This window comes from Protomyctophum parallelum (genome assembly GCF_964188405.1).
Source record: "Protomyctophum parallelum genome assembly, chromosome: 4".
NCBI classification, from domain to species: domain Eukaryota; kingdom Metazoa; phylum Chordata; class Actinopteri; order Myctophiformes; family Myctophidae; genus Protomyctophum; species Protomyctophum parallelum.
Window position 1 is genome coordinate 10,141,879 of NC_139700.1, and position 16,551 is coordinate 10,158,429.

At 41.5% G+C, this 16,551-nt stretch overlaps 1 protein-coding gene across 1 annotated transcript in view; it reads right to left on the bottom strand.

The window, feature by feature from the left end:
* Positions 1-3,252: 3,252 nt before the first annotated feature.
* kitlga (kit ligand a) overlaps positions 3,253-16,551 on the bottom strand; it is a 51,493-nt gene continuing 38,194 nt past the window's right edge. Inside the window, exons 3-10 of the mRNA XM_083763812.1 lie at positions 15,721-15,777; positions 15,267-15,419; positions 14,706-14,916; positions 11,975-12,049; positions 10,598-10,701; positions 9,127-9,236; positions 7,587-7,652; positions 3,253-7,474 (exon numbers count right to left, since the gene is read on the bottom strand). Coding sequence (XP_083619938.1) covers positions 7,622-7,652; positions 9,127-9,236; positions 10,598-10,701; positions 11,975-12,049; positions 14,706-14,916; positions 15,267-15,419; positions 15,721-15,777 — 741 coding nt within the window. The 3' untranslated portion in view covers positions 3,253-7,474; positions 7,587-7,621. The remainder of the gene's footprint in view (positions 7,475-7,586; positions 7,653-9,126; positions 9,237-10,597; positions 10,702-11,974; positions 12,050-14,705; positions 14,917-15,266; positions 15,420-15,720; positions 15,778-16,551) is intronic.

A 16,551-nucleotide genomic window follows, 5' to 3' on the forward strand; every position in this document is an offset into this window, starting at 1 on the left:
GTTCATATGGTTCTCCTTAATGTTACAGCTTGTGTGCAGGTGTACTCTGCGTGCAGTACACAAGATGAAAAAAAGAATGGTTTGGCTTCCTTCAGACATTTCAGCAGCATGTCAAAAGACAGTAGGCTAATACTAATACTCTGTATTCAAAGATTTTCCGATTTTTGCACAAACTACAAAGTGTATATTTTCGGAAACATTCACATCGGGCTGAATTAAACCCTGCCCTGTCCAAATTTGTATTTATACACATTTGTTGCACCGCACGGCATGTCCCTTAATTGAACTCTTCTACTTTTTGGTAAGGCGCTGCTGCTGTGTATCCTCCTCAGTCTCAGCAGCCCTCAGTGTCACTTCACTTGCCTGGTCTTGCCTTCCCTTAAAGTTTACATTCGGTCCACAGCAGTTTTAGGCCCTTTTCTCAGAAGCTGGAGTTGATGGTGTAGAAGCAGGGGGCCCGCAGTGGCCAAATCGATGTGCAGTTCGGTGTTGTGTCTGACATAAGTGCATGAAAAGTGTGCTACAATCTCCATATACAGTATGTGAATTAGTTTTCTTTGTTTCTGACATCCGTGCATGTTGATCATGTTGATCTGGAGGCCTCATGAAGTTCAAGATCTAGATGGCAGCTACACCATTATTTTCTTGTTGTCAAGCGACACATCACATTGGCCAGGACTCCACATTCATGACTCACACGGATTGACAGACAGATACAGAATAACGGACACAGACTAAAAGATGGGTACAACGGGTATCTGACAATGAGTAGGCCTATGACCGGTTGTGGCATGCATCCCCAACTCGCATCATTATCCACTTGCATCGTTCCCAGACTTGCTTGGCCCCCAATATGAATTCTGACTATCTGAAATGTGTTATCAAAGAAATTAACGTCAATAGATTTATTTCTTTGGCTTTTTCAAGTTGTCCCTTAGAGGCCCATCCTGATCTACCACTAGATCAAAATCACATAGATGCCTGCCCCACCTCTGGAGTGGTCCATAACACAAGTCAGTATACATCATCAGATACGTGTACTTTATTCATATCTCATAGTATGTTTGTTTACATTTATACAAAAATACAGAATAAGTAGAGTCTCACCCAGAATATCAACCGGGGCAACAATTACATTACTTTTGGCACCCAGACTTGTTTCCTGCCGAGAGCCTTTTGATTCTCCCACTGACGCGGGTCTATTTCACTCACTTTAAAAAAGCCTAAAAGCACTGTTTAACCACATTAAACCTACATCCCTATTTTGTGGACGTCATTATCGGCGAAACTCTCAGAAATAGCCTAGGGTCTGTGTGTTTAATTTCTACTCATCGTGCAACATTGTCGCACCGCAACAAAGACCAGATCTACAAGCTTTTAGATCGTCTTTTTTGCAGGGCAACACCATCGAACAACTGCATCTATCTATGATCTATGGTGAGCTTGTAGGTCTGCTATCCTTGCCGAATATTAATGCCTATTTTCGCCGAATGTTCGCCCCTTTTTCTACAAATGTTCGCCTATTGTGACATACCCAGAAAAGGGACACTGGGGCTCATGTGGTTAAGAAGTGAGTCACTTAACTCTGATAACATCACATGCTAAAGACACCACACAACATCACAGCCTCTATAGGAACACCACAGAGACACCACACAACATCACAACCTCTATAGGAACAGACACCACACAACATCACAACCTCTATAGGAACAGACACCACACAACATCACAACCTCTATAGGAACAGACACCACACAACATCACAACCTCTATAGGAACAGACACCACACAACATCACAACCTCTATAGGAACAGACACCACACAACATCACAACCTCTATAGGAACAGACACCACACAACATCACAACCTCTATAGGAACAGACACCACACAACATCACAACCTCTATAGGAACAGCTAAAGACACCACACAACATCACAACGTCTATAGGAACAGCTAAAGACACCACACAACATCACAACCTCTATAGGAACAGTGTCTCTAAAGGCACCACACAACATCACAACCTCTATAGGAACATGCTAAAGACACCACACAACATCACAACCTCTATAGGAACAGTGTCTCTAAAGGCACCACACAACATCACAACCTCTATAGGAACAGTGTCTCTAAAGGCACCACACAACATCACAACCTCTATAGGAACAGTGTCTCTAAAGGCACCACACAACATCACAACCTCTATAGGAACAGCTAAAGACACCACACAACATCACAACCTCTATAGGAACAGTGTCTCTAAAGGCACCACACAACATCACAACCTCTATAGGAACAGCTAAAGACACCACACAACATCACAACCTCTATAGGAACACATGCTAAAGACACCACACAACATCACAACCTCTATAGGAACAGTGTCTCTAAAGACACCACACAACATCACAACCTCTATAGGAACAGTGTCTAAAGACACCACACAACATCACAACCTCTATAGGAACAGTGTCTAAAGACACCACACAACATCACAACCTCTATAGGAACAGTGCAATATTGTTCTTCTCATTACAAGGAAACACGCAGCCATTGCTTTCCGTGCATCAATTTCTCTGATATTTACATACTGGATGTTCATAGGCTCTCAAACTGACAGGAAAATGGGAGACCTTTTTTTGTTTTAGTTTTATTCACAGCTTAGACCTGTTGCATCTCGTGTGTGCGTGTGTGTGTGTGTGTGCGCGTGTGTGTGTGTGTGTGTGTGTGTGTGTGTGTGTGTGTGTGTGTGTGTGTGTGTGTGTGTGTGTGTGTGTGTGTGTGTGTGTGTGTGTGTGTGTGTGTGTGTGTGTGTGTGTGTGTGTGTGTGTGTGTGAAAAACAAACAAATAACAAATGTTTTTTTGTCACGTTCTTTTGCGTAGTGACACATATTTTGGGGCATTTTAGTATAGAGTTTAGTGAAACCTGTGCATTAACCTCTTTGCATCTACACTGTAATACTATACTGTAGGTACTTAGTAATGCATGATATCTAATAACAGCAACTAACTGACATTAGGCAAGTGCATAATGTCCAATACAGTATGTAACTTGTACATATTGTATAAGTACAGCACCTATCAGTATCAGGTGGATACTCATTACTATAAGTACTTACACAGTGTCATTGTGATCCCACAGTTTTAATATACAGGCCCATACACTATACCTTAAGGCAGATGTCAAGATAAGATACAATAAGATAAAGATACCGGTAAGCCTTTATTGATCACCGTTGGGAAACTCAGGTGGCATAGCAGCAACAGCAGTGAGAAGTTAAGTGTCAACATAAATGTTAAGCTAAAATTGATGGAGGAGATGGGGTCTGGTCTAAGCATCAATATACTGTATACTGCGGCGTGTTCTAAATGTTGCTCAGAATCGCATATTTTAATGAATATAACATTTTCTTGCATGGCTTAACAATACAAACAACACTTAACCACACCAAGCATTTCAGCTGTTCATGCTGAAATATACTTTTTCTCTGAACTATATGAACACCAATGTGGTATACATTTTGTTTTTTAACAGACTCAATTTATTCCACAATAAATACTCTTCCTAATAGAAAATTCCCAACAGCGTATTCCCCCAAAAAACACATTAAACAACACAGGTATTCTGTACCTGTAGAACTGTTTACTAAAAGGTTCCAAAGTCTAAAGAGCATGACATGCAATGAAGTCAATGAAGAAGACTGTGGGCAGAAAATAACTCAAAATAAAACCAGGTTCCTGTGCTGTAGCTACTGCAGATTGTTGTTGTTTACATGTGGGGCTGCTATATATTATAGCAAAAACCTTTTAAAATAGTTCAAATATCCCATCTACAAGCTCACAACGTGTCAACGTAGATTGGCTAGTTGAACAATTGTAAAATGTTTTTTTCAAAATAGTAAAATATGGCAAATAAGTTTAGTAAGGGTAAGGGATAGCAAGATAGGGCCCGTGATCTTTATCTACAAAAAAACGAAAAGAAAGAATAAAAAACGTCAATCATGGTTGTGAGATCATCCTAATTATCCTGCCTAAAATAGCATTTACTTTCTCTCTCTCTCTCTCTCTCTCTCTCTTCCAACCACAAAGACAGACAAAGCTTTGACAGTTCAAACATCAGCAGTCAGTCACATCCTTCAAACAAGGCACAAAACGAGTGAGTGGAATATGGTACAATGTACAGCAAGACCATAAAAAATAGTATACATTCTTGTTATTCTCTAGCAGTCAGTACCCCACCCAACTTAGTGAGATGGGAGCATTTTGTCAATCTAGTTTAGGTGTACTAATAGCTGCCTGGCTTTTTGAAGCTGTGGCAGCCAACCCCGATATTCATTTTCATCAAAGATGTAGCCTTTCTTGTGTGACAGATCACAGATCTGATTGCACCTAGTTTCTCCCTGACAGGTAGAACATTCTTCTACTCTCCAAGCCTGTTAAATGTGAGATTGCCGGAGGTGGTGGGGTGTGGGGCTCATTGTCTTTGTACATCCGTGGGGGTTTGAGGAGTTCTTCCGTTTTTGCATACTGTGACAGAATTTTAATGGTGTAGGAGTCCCCGTTTACCTGTGGGAAACTGCATTCTGCAATTGTTTTTTATGGTTCCAGATCTGTTAAAAATAAGTCATGCAAAGGTTTCACATCGCAAAATGCTGAATTTCCTAAACAGAAAACACTGTTGTAATTTAGTATGTCATTTATGATAGTCCGTATAATGTTTAAATAATCATTCTCAAAGGACACCATTTTTTAAATGTTTATTTCAGGTTCCAATGTCACATGCCATTTTCTTGACCTGGTAGAATATCTTTGCTTCCGTTTCTACTTTTGACAAACACAGTAGGAAAGTCATGTTGCGCCATCCCAACTTAATTTTGTTAAAATAATTTAGAATTGTTAATTGCTGTTAATCATCGGAGGATGGTTTGATATAAAGATTGAAGGCTTGCATGGCATTTCCACATGGCAATGTGCTGTACATGTGTGGATGTTTGACATGATTACACGCTACGGCTACGCCTTCCAGAAACCTACAAACTGAAATATTGGTCATGTCCTGTTTAGTGTAGTACAGTTAAACACTACCTGGAACACTACGAATGAACCGACCTTGTCATGAGTGCGTTTACATGCACACTAATACCACTGCAAATAATCAGATTATGGTAATAATTCCATTGAAGCGTAAATGTGTAGCATTAGTGTGATTATAACGATAAACTGGGTTTTTCCTCAAAAGCTGGTCTTTGCTTGTAAACACTTCTAAATATATTAGGTGAAGATGTTACATTTTGTCTATCCATATTCAGACCCTAACAAATGCAGACAAAAGCAAAAAAAAGCATTTACAGTGCTTGCCCAAATCAATCAAATGACTGGGTAAAAAACAATGACTTTTGCTTTAGTCGTCTCTAGACTGTATCCTGATTCAGGAAATCAGATGCCGTTGTTCACCGTTTACATGCATTGCCTTAATCAGAGTAAGAATGACATAATAGAGGCGTATTAGCGTACAGCACATGTAAACGCACTCGCCAATATAGATGTTTTTATGCAGGGTTTTTATTGTGCAAAAGCACAACTGGACACCTGTTAAAGTCAAGACGGAAATGGGTACCTCGCAAATGAATGGGTTTGAGATGAGGACCGTTGTTATTGCTGTGGATGTAAAAGAAAGGAACATTTGATGGATCATTCAAGGATGTACAGTATACTAAACTTGATGAGCTTGGTGTGAATTTCCCCCCAAAATATTATTATTGTATAGTAGCTTAGCTTTTCCATTCCTTCAAAGCGTATTGCTCTCATCCTTCCTAGAACGGCATATACTATACCAACATTAATGTTTGAATTGTGTTGTTTTGTTTGTCTGGAACTCGCCACAAAGACATACATGTAACACATTTTATTTATTTATTGTAAAGCTATAATATTATGGGAAGTCCCCCTCTGTCTTACATTTGGCCCAAAAACAAAACATTTAGCTTAAAACTAAAATCCTGGAATTTTCTTCCCTGATATTCATTATCACAAGGTGGAGTTATTTAAGTTAATGTAAGTTAGTCGATGTACAGTATTTACCAGTAATTACAGCATTATACATTGTACAATGTCATTTGTAGAGTTATGTGGTTTTGAGGATATTCCAAAGGTTATATTATGCATTAGTATTCAGAGCAAAACAAACTATTAACCACTTGAACCCTAGTGTCCCTATTTTGGGCATGTCATAATAGGCGAACATTAGGTGAAAATAGCCAATCTACTATTCCAACCGGCTATTTCAGATGAAGAGATTGTATGTAGAGGAGGGGAAAGGAGGGGGCCAGGGTTAAAACCCTTGGGGACCCCTCTCAAAGTTGTATAGAGTTTAAGTGGTTAATGAATCAAATCAATGTCCTATGACTATGTAATGTACCCTTGAGGAACAACTCCTCCTTAGTGAAATCGTGCTTAGATCACTCCAAAAAGAAAATGTGCTGTTCATCTCACCGAGCGCAACAGCAGCTCAATGCTGTCACAAATAAATAAATATACATCATATAACCTCATCGGATAAAGTATGGATGAAGCAGAAAAAACAATGCGTGCTATGGGAAACGCAGATATATTAAAATGTACAGGTAAATAAAGAGTATGGTTAACATAGAGGCCGACTAGAGCAGTGGTTTTCAAACTTTCTGCGCCCAAGACACACCAACGGGCAAATCAAAATATCAAGGCACACCTGTATACATAGTGGAAATAGTTAACATACGAGCTGACAACGCGCTGACAACGCAACGCATTGTCGAGTTTGTTGATTAAATATTGATTCTATTTAGGAAAATTAGCAAAAGCCTATAATGGCGTGCCAAATATAGGGATGTCAGGTTGGTCGGTGGTTAGAATATATTCACATGTCTGGAATTAGGCACACCTGGACTTGTCTCTCTGCACACCAGTGTGCCTTGGCACAGCGTTTAGGAACCACTGGACTACAGGTAGTAATTCATGCCTCAGTGCTGCCAATGTCTCTCTGCTTTTGCCGCTGAAAGAAGGGTGTGTGTGTATACAGCCCGACTCCAGCAATGTCCTGATTGGATCTGTGTATGCCGGAGAAGAAACGCTTTCCCAATGAGTTCATCCAGTCAACAGGTTCCTGGGAGCTGCTGTGGGGAAGGGGACAACGTCAATCCTTTCCAATAAGTGTTTTCCGTGATCAGAGAGGATGACCGGTGGATGGGGGTGGAGTGGAGGGCGGCCTGGATGGGTCAGCAATAGTCTTAAAAAGAAAGGCAAACATATCCATACGGTATAGTAGCAAGCGTGATTCTTAACCGGACGAATCTCGGTATAGTGGCAGAGAGCAGTCACTGGACAGGATGCGTAATGGCGTCTCGGGTATCACTACGAAATACATCTTCGTGTTTAATTCGATCTCCGTTGGGAACTTGGGACACAGACCGGAGGACAGGAGTGGACGCCTGTGAAACAGACACAGAGAGAGTGATTGTAGGGACAGTTCTTTTTCTTACATGTTGGTACAGAAAATGTTTGTATAGCCATTACTCTCTTTAATATCTCGTATAATCTCACCAATGATGCTGAAGGGAATATTGAAGAGATGACAGTTACACTGTATCAATGATGTTCAACTTGTCTCTGAAAATAATGTTTAGACGTGAAGACCGTTAATATCACAACAGGCCCAAAATGAAAAACCCTTTACCAATGAATTTCCAAAACTTTTCCAGAATATTTAACCCGATTTCCAGGCCTATATAACAATCATTCAGCGCAATAATGAGTCTCTTTCTCCTATGTGTAATGCCCAAAGACTAGGCAGCACAGTAACGTAGAACAATTTTATTCCAAACGTTGTGAGCTTGTAGATCTGTTATTTTTGTCATGTACTGTCCCGCCTCCTTTCATGACGACGAGCGGCCCGAAGAGAATTTCCCATGTTTCAGAAAGTATTTATTAAAAGACAAAACAAATAATTAGAAAAAAGAAAAACAACAAAAAATGTGTTGTAACCTGCCCTTTTTTTCTTCTTTCTAATTATTTGTTCGGCCCAAAAAAAGTTGTCACGGTCCCAGTTGGCTTTGTCCGAGTCTTTAAATAAATACTTTCTGAACCGTCTATTGGAAAAATGAATTGGAAATTGTCTTCCGTGCCGCTCATCGGGAGCGGGACTGCGACGCTCTATTTGTCGAATAACGACTTAGGCTACATATTTCGTGTACAAAATCAATAGACAAAAACAATGCATAGTCAACAATTTTTCCAGGACCCTTGATAAATTCCAAACATTTTCCAAGACTGGAAAAAGTTTTTTTGCTAATTCCATGACCGTGGGAACCTTGACTTTTGTGCAGGGCCAGTTTTTAACCACTTAAAAGTACATAGTTGTCTGGCATCCCCCAAAGCTCTATACTTGACTTCCTCCATCCTCTTGACTTTGCTCTGCACTAAATATCTTTGCTGACATTGGCCAAGCTGCAAGCTCACAACATGCTGCGATGCAACACATGACACGTAGCCTGCAGAGTTAGTTCAGTCAGTCACACTCAAGGGAGTTCATGCCGTGTTCAAAGGCGCATACTATACTCAAGGGGTTAACATGCTGCATTACTATGTGGGCGTATTCAGTGTGTGCAAGACCCACATGTCATTAGCTGATGTGGCAGGCAGCTGGCGGGCTACTTAAGCTCACTAGTCTGCATGCTCTTACTGCCTGCCTCTGCTTACGGTTCCTGGTTCCTGGTATGTGATGTTTGCTCCCACCGCCACCCCAGCACCAACGGTGGGCTCTGCTATTTATGCTCCCCATGGATGTTTTATTGTATATCTATCTCCCTGCTCTTAATGTTTTATGTTGGTGCTTAATCGTGCCGAGCAGGGAGAAAATCCAGCAGAGCCGAACGCCAAGTCAAATATCATATGCACACTTGTATTCTCATTCTATAATACCTATTGGTTAAATCTATTTGTGTTGTCTGGCTGAAGTGAGATTGTAGATGTGCTATTTTTAACCTAATTCGCCACAGAATATTAGGCAGTAGGCTGAATCTGCATTTTGGTCAGTTGGCTGTATGCATACAAGAGACAATATAATAAAAACAACATGGCTTACTTTTCAGTTATTTCAACAGTAATGGAAGGTGCAGTCACTTCTGACCCTGCGAACAGACCTCCTTCTCCAGAGTTCTGCTCAGGATCTTCCCGGTTCCGTTTGGATCGGACCTGTGTGAGTAAAATAATGCTTTACATCCAAGCCTCCCATTTAAGCATATGGGAGCAAGCTGCTGTGTGTGGCATGCGTGTGCAGTGCACATGCGTATACATAAACAGTACAGTATAATGGTCTTACAAATCCAACCCTACACATTTTTCTTCAATTCATAATAATTCCATTAAGAGTGTCTGCTTAAAGTGCAGGTACGCCAGCGCTGCGTACGTTTTAAATTTAAGTCCATTTTAATCTGTTTACAGAGTGCTCAGGTACAGTAGGCCTACATTTTACATCAGTTTAAAAGTGTTGTGGGGGAGCCTGGACATGGAATAACCACATGCTCCTTGTGAGTCACGAGGACCCGAGTTTGAATCTGTCTCCTGTCACGTATCAAATCTCTCTCCCTCCTCTCTCTCTCTCTCTCTCTCTCTCTCTCTCTCTCTCTCTCTCTCTCTCTCTCTCTCTCTCTCTGCCTTCAGTTCCCCGTCTCTCTACACTCTCCAGTCTAAATAAACCAAAAACTGCCAAATAAATGCCAAAAAAGAGCACGTTCAGCCTGCACACTGCTGCTCAAATATAGTAAAGCACAATATTAGCAATGGAAATGGAATTTATAATTATTATTATTATTATGCATGAACATCTGTTGCTTATTCCTAATCTAAACACATAATAATCCAAGCCAGTGTTCGCTGGACACCATATGAGAACATGAAAGTTCAAACAAGGGAATTAGTGAGACCAACGGAAAAGCATCTATCTAGTAGCCGTGGCTGAAAGAGGAGACCAGAGGAGAGGTCATGTGGAAGGCTTCGGGACATTGCAGGTTTGCGGGTCGCAACCCTGCAGTACTTAGTTTAGACAGTTTAAGCCAAGGGCTGTATTTTGCGTGTCTTAAGTACCAGGTCTTATTCCCTAACTTGAGTAAACTAAAGACCTGGAGGCGTGATCAATATGCTCTTTGGCCACTCAGAATAGCCAAATGGCATTGATCACGCCTCCAGGTCTTTAGTTTACCCAAGTTAGGGAATAAGACCTGGTACTTAAGACACGCAAAATACAGCCTAGTCATTTGGTTAGACCAGTCATTAGTCCTACAACTACAACCTATCTCAAACCCTCACCCTAAACCTAACCTCCCACGGGGCAGCACACCTAAACCTAACCTTAACCCATGTCTAACCAATGACTAGTCTAAACTAAGTATGCACCCCACCCTGCATGATTTAGAACAGAAAAACAGCAGATTATATGAAAATAACATATCTATAAGTTCACAATACATCGCCCTGCAATGTGTTGTGAGCTTGTAGATATTATATTGTCAATCAATGCGCGGCACTAGCACGCAACCAAAGCCGGTTCAACTCACCTTCCACACAAGCAGGAATACAACGGCTGCCACCGGAATGACCAGTAATAACAGAAGACTTCGCTCTACTGCCTCAGGGAGGAACCTCTTATGTTGCTCATTCCCTGTGAGAAAATGCAAAAAATTAAATGCAACACGGTCTCTTATTTGATCTTTGTAAGAAGATCAAACAAAATACAAGATTTTTCATTTTACGTGGCTTTGACTGACTTGAAAGGTAATATACCTATTGTAGATGTTTATGCCTATACAATTTGTGTTATTGTTATTTTTCTTCTTTACACCTAGTGCTCCGGGGACATACTGTAAAGAGTATTAGTTACATTATGTTGTCTATACTGTGACCCATGCTCTCCTCACTGCTGGTCTCACGTTATGTTGGTCATCTAGTAATTTTGGCCTACTCTACTGTTGCATTCATTGAAAAGTCTCTCTGAAAGAGGACACCATGTCTACTATCTACTGTGTTCAATAGAGAGCTATGAAGCCAATATTGTACACTTGGTGTGGCTCAAGAATGAACATGTGCAATGAGACAGAGCGTCGTTGCTTAGTCCAGTACTGAGGCATATTCGAACGTGCAACGATGAAAAATACCTCAAAGGCAATCCTTAATTAATTGACAAGCAGCCTTCAGCTCTAAATTATTTTAAATACAGTTGAGGCACCACAATTTCAATAACATTAGATCTTGACATGCCAACTGAGCCTTTGGTGCTACTAATTTGCAACAAGCCTGTAATCCATCAACAATGACAACTGAACAAGCAATGGATTCCAGCACCAATAGATCAACCATTATATCACGTCTTTTAAATGATATGGTATTTCGGAAATTATCGTTTTATGTTAAAACACATTGACCGCCAGGTATATTAATTGATTAATTCTTCCGCCACTGCAACATTTCTTTCAGTGAAGACTTATTTTGAAGGCCCATGGGTCCCGAGATGTGAACCAAAAGTAAACAAACGCTGTGTAGAGTGACAGACGATCGTATTTTCTTTCACCCGGAAAATAGATTTTCGCCAAAAATAGCTGATCTAGATCTAATATTTCTGCAGAATGTTATCCCCAGAATAGGGTTCAAGTGGTTCAAGTGGTTAGCAGGTCGCTGTGTGACATTGACATGTTTGAGCCAAGCGAGACACGACATGAATGTCACAAGTTAACGCTCGCTAGATCTAATGGAGGGTTTACCCCGTGGCGTGTCATTAATCAAGTGACAATAGCTTCAGGGAGATCCACTAATATGCTCGAGAAGGCGGCAAAAATACTCTAGCAGGCAAAAGTTTACTGTTCAACACACCAGCTGGGCTGGTTCAACAACACTGTCCCTCTTTCAAGGGGAAGAGGCTTTCCTTTTTATAAACGTACATGATTTGCAGTCTGATGATGCAGAATCACAGTCTGCTGCTGTACCAGAGGGCAGCGGTGATTCTGCAGAAGAGTCTGAAAAGTAAATGGACAACATAGTTTGGTTGAGTTTAAAGGAGATAAAGGACAGTAAAAGATGGCGAGTAAAAAAAGTAGAAGAGGGTGGAGCGTTAATGGACAACGATGAAAACGGCTCATTGTCAGGTGCTAAAAAGTCACCCTTTTCTTCCCCTCCCCAGACAAAGGCTCTGATCCGGCCGCTCAAGCAAAGAAAAGCCAAAGCGCTTCATGGGAAGATTGGAAGATTGCTCTGTAATCAACACTTTTACAATTGAGGTTTCGGTCCTTTTCTTCCTTTCAACATGGTCTACCTGGGGGACATCTTCCCTTGGTTCCGTGACTCACAAACCACAGCAAAGTTACAATGGGACGTCCGAGCACATGGGGCCATTTTAGATTTGTTTTATCTCACAACATTCTTGTTGCCTTGCTGGACAAAAAAATACAAAAAAAAACTAAAGCAACTGTCACAAGAGATCTGGCCTAAAAACAGAGGCTATTCACAAAGCAGATGGCACGGTAGTAGGCAGTGGTGGACAAAGTTGAGTCAAAGCCTAGATACGCATCTCATGGTCAACGGTACTCAACTACAAGTGAAAGTTGCTCTGTTTCATTTGCTCTTCAGTTAAAGTACCGGAGTACTTAAAATCACACCTGTGTGAACTGAGCGGTGCAACTACAGGTACATTAATTGTTATAGTTACGGTACTGTACTGTGCTCTGTACTGTACTGTATTGTAGTGTACTGTGCGAGTTACGGGTCCCTGGAACATCCAGACCCCCGGGAACTCCGCTTCCGGTGAGCCTCCCCAGTATTCAAAAGTATAAATTAGAAGTGCATTCTCTTTGTAATATCAATGTGTTACTTTAGTAATGCATTGCCTTTCTGTGTGGAGTTTGCATGTTCTCCCCGTGTCCCCTAGGGTAGATACCCTCACAAAAACATGCCGTAATCCTGGTCTCTAAAACTACCTCCCCCTGGCCAGCCGGGGCGCCTGATGGAGGGGAAAGGAACTGGTCGGAATAACGTGTCCCTTCCACGCGCTACGTCCGGCCGGGGAAATTCCCCTCTGTCAGGTGAAAAGAAGCAGCTTGGACTCCTCATGCATAGAAGGAGGCATGAGGTCAGTCCGCTGCCCCCCCAGGTTGGCAGAGGAAGTGTAGCGCCCAGGATTACATTAGATAATTGGCACTGGGTGAAAAGAAAACTGGGTTTCAAAATCGTGGGATAAAAATGAAGAGTTTAAAAAAAAGTAATGCATTGATATTGCATTGACATTTTCCAAAACAAATTTCTGACGATTTTACGAAAATAAATAAATAAATCTAATTAAATCAAATCAAAAATAGTGAAAATTGCTTTTTTTCCACTCGCATTTGCATTGAAATGCATAGGATGTGGGTGGCCGGGTTTGGCAAGAATAGTCATGTGCAAACCTGCACTCTTGCTCTTTCTTAGCACAGGATGACTGTAATTGCTACCCTCAAGCTAAATATGTAATTGCTCACATCTCTTGTAAGCAAATTTGTGCACCGGGTAAAGCATCTACTGTACAGTAAATTGATGCCAATGTAAATAAACAACGCCGATATGTGTCTATTTTGGGTGGTTAAATTATGAAATATTAAAGAGATAAGCTAATAAATAAGCTCTTAATCAAGCATGGACCCTAGCGTCCCTATTCTGGGCATGTCATATTAATGCGAACATCCTGCAACAATGGGATGTCAGTGAAAATAGAAATAAGAATAGTTAGCTGAAATAGTGTAATTTACATTGTGTCATTGGCCTGGGCTGTGGCTCAGCGGTCCAGGCACCTTGCAGTAAATGGTAAATGGTGCATTTATATAGCGCCTTTATCCAAGGCGCTTTCCATAGATTGTGCATTACATTCACCCATTCACACACACATTCATACACCGATTGTGGCGGAAGCCATGCAAGGCACCAACCATCGGGAGCAATTTGGGGTTCAGTGTCTTGCCCAAGGACACTTCCGACATGTGGACAGGAGGAGCTGGGATTCGAACTGCCGACCCACGGATCATTGGACGACCTGCTCTACCTCCTGAGCCACAGTCGCCCCAGTGTGCCGCGGGTTTGACTCCCGATCCCGACGGCTTTTACGGCATGTCACCCATAGAGTAATAGATAGAGACTGAACCGGAGCGATATCCCCCCCCCCCCCCCCCCCCCCCCCGCTATTCATGTCAGTGGAAGTTGCTCAGTGGTGTTTTGAAGCACCTGGAAGAACCGTCTACTATTGCAAACAAGCGCTCAATGTTAAAGCCCAGCTGCACGGGGTTTCCCGGTCATGAATCCACGGGTCCGCCTGCAGTTCACGCTCTAACCAAACTAGGGCCGAGATCTACAAGCTCCTTTTTCAAAACTAGCAGACGTACAAGCTTGTATGCAAAGATACAAGCTTGTAGCGCGGCACGCAAAGATACAAGCTTGTAGCGCGGCACTCCGTGCTACAAGCTTGTATCTTTGCATCTGGAGTGTCCCTGGAACTACATATTTTCAGATGGGGGTCGGCAGGCCAATTTCATATAATTCAGGGGGTCCTTGACATGGAATATTGAGAACCACTGACATAGAAACAGAAAACTGTCAGGATTTAAAGACATTTTGTAGAATCGTGCAGGTCTAAATGGGTTAAACATTCACCTGGTAGATATTGTGTTGTGGTTGTTTTTGTTGTTGTTGTTGATGATGTGTATGTTGTTGTAGTGGGACACGGAGGGGGATCACATTCATCTGAATCTTGTCTGTACTGTGGCGGTGCAGCTATGAGGAAGTCTTCCACAAAGTCGAAGTAGCGCGCTGTCGGCCACCGCTCTTTTCTGTAGTGGCATTCAAAATCGTACATTATGGGTTCCTGTGAATACAAAAACATTGGACATTTTTTTGTTTTCAAGCCTAAGATTTATTTCGTCATAGATATGCAATTCATGCAAGAGTTGTCCAACTTGAGAAACGCAGACTGAGGCAGTAACAATAAGAATGTATTAGAATGCCATTCTCATGACATAAATAGATGGGATGTTTTATCAGTCACAACATAGATGCAAATCAAATCTGTCTCATCCAAAACGTTCATCATTGTCCATTCAGCTTGTTAAATCTTTGAGCATGCATGCTATTACATGTAGGTACTGTACAACAACACATACAGTACTGTAGGTCTACAGCAACTAAAAGTCAATCTGTATTAAAAGTCAAACATACCACAGACTCCATCTTGAGACGCAGCTCTTGCAACATTTGGATGAAAATGCTAATATCTTTTCTGTTGGACGAAATGTTCCCAAACTTATGCGCTAAATCTTTTAAACTTTCCTCCAAGTAGAAGACATTTAATTTGACCCAACACATTCCAGCCTGCAAGGAGAAGAGATAAAAAGTAGGAAAAATTAGACTCATTTTACAGTGTGAAGTAGGACACGTTGTAGGATACATTTAAGCAAACTGAATTTTTGTCATTTAATTATTCATTTAATGATGTAGGTTTATATGAAAACATGAATGTTTGAGCTGCTGGTTTGTTTTCAGAAACGTATAATGAACATTTACAGTTATTTTTGTACTTTATTTACTTATTTTACCATCATTTTATTGTTTCAATAATTGATTAATTCACGAATAATCAAAAACATTACATAATCTAATATAACCAACTCACCTCTTCTTTAGGAACGTAATGCACTGGAATCTTATAATCTTTAGGAATGTTTTGTCTCTGTAAAATAAAAATACAAATAATATACAATTAATTTAAGATTCATTGGCAAGGCGTGTTTATAGGAAATTTCAGCAACGGTGCAGTGCAGTTACACAAAGCATTAAAGCAGCACTATGTCGTTTAAAGCAGACCCCGGGCTGTGTCACCTGAGTGAGGGGTATGATGTTGGAGAGACCCGAAACCCCGATGACCTTGGGATACATCACTGAGGATACGTCCCAGGTGCATCCATGCAATGTTTTGTGTTATAGTTCTTCTATTCATAGTGACTCATAGGTATAGACAACCAGGTATAGTCTGGTGACGCCCGGAGAAACGGGTGACAGCCAGAATGTAGACGGCACCCGGGTGAGCAGTATGGGTTAGCGCCCCAGCCTGTGTCCTCCGTGAGGAGGAAGCCCCAAAAACCCTTGGTGAGGCCTTTAGGAGGGCCATTATAATAATCCACCACTCCTGAATGAAGTGACCGGTGCTGGGAGTCTGGTGCAACGCACAGGTCCTATAGGCCTGGTGAGAGCAGGAGTGGACCTGGTGAGACGTAGGCAGGGCCCAGACAGGAGTCAACCCACAGAGCCTAGTCCTTAACGCGCCAGAATCTGGTTCTCCCAGTCCTGGCAGAGTAGACACGGAGCAACGGATTGTGTGGCCTTGGTCTTGCCCTAATGGGACTGATCGAGGGTAGCTACTGGGACTGTATTACCTATTTAACTGTCTAAATACTTCCCACAACACCAGAGGGTGTTCAACAAACCATGTGCAATTATTTTCGCT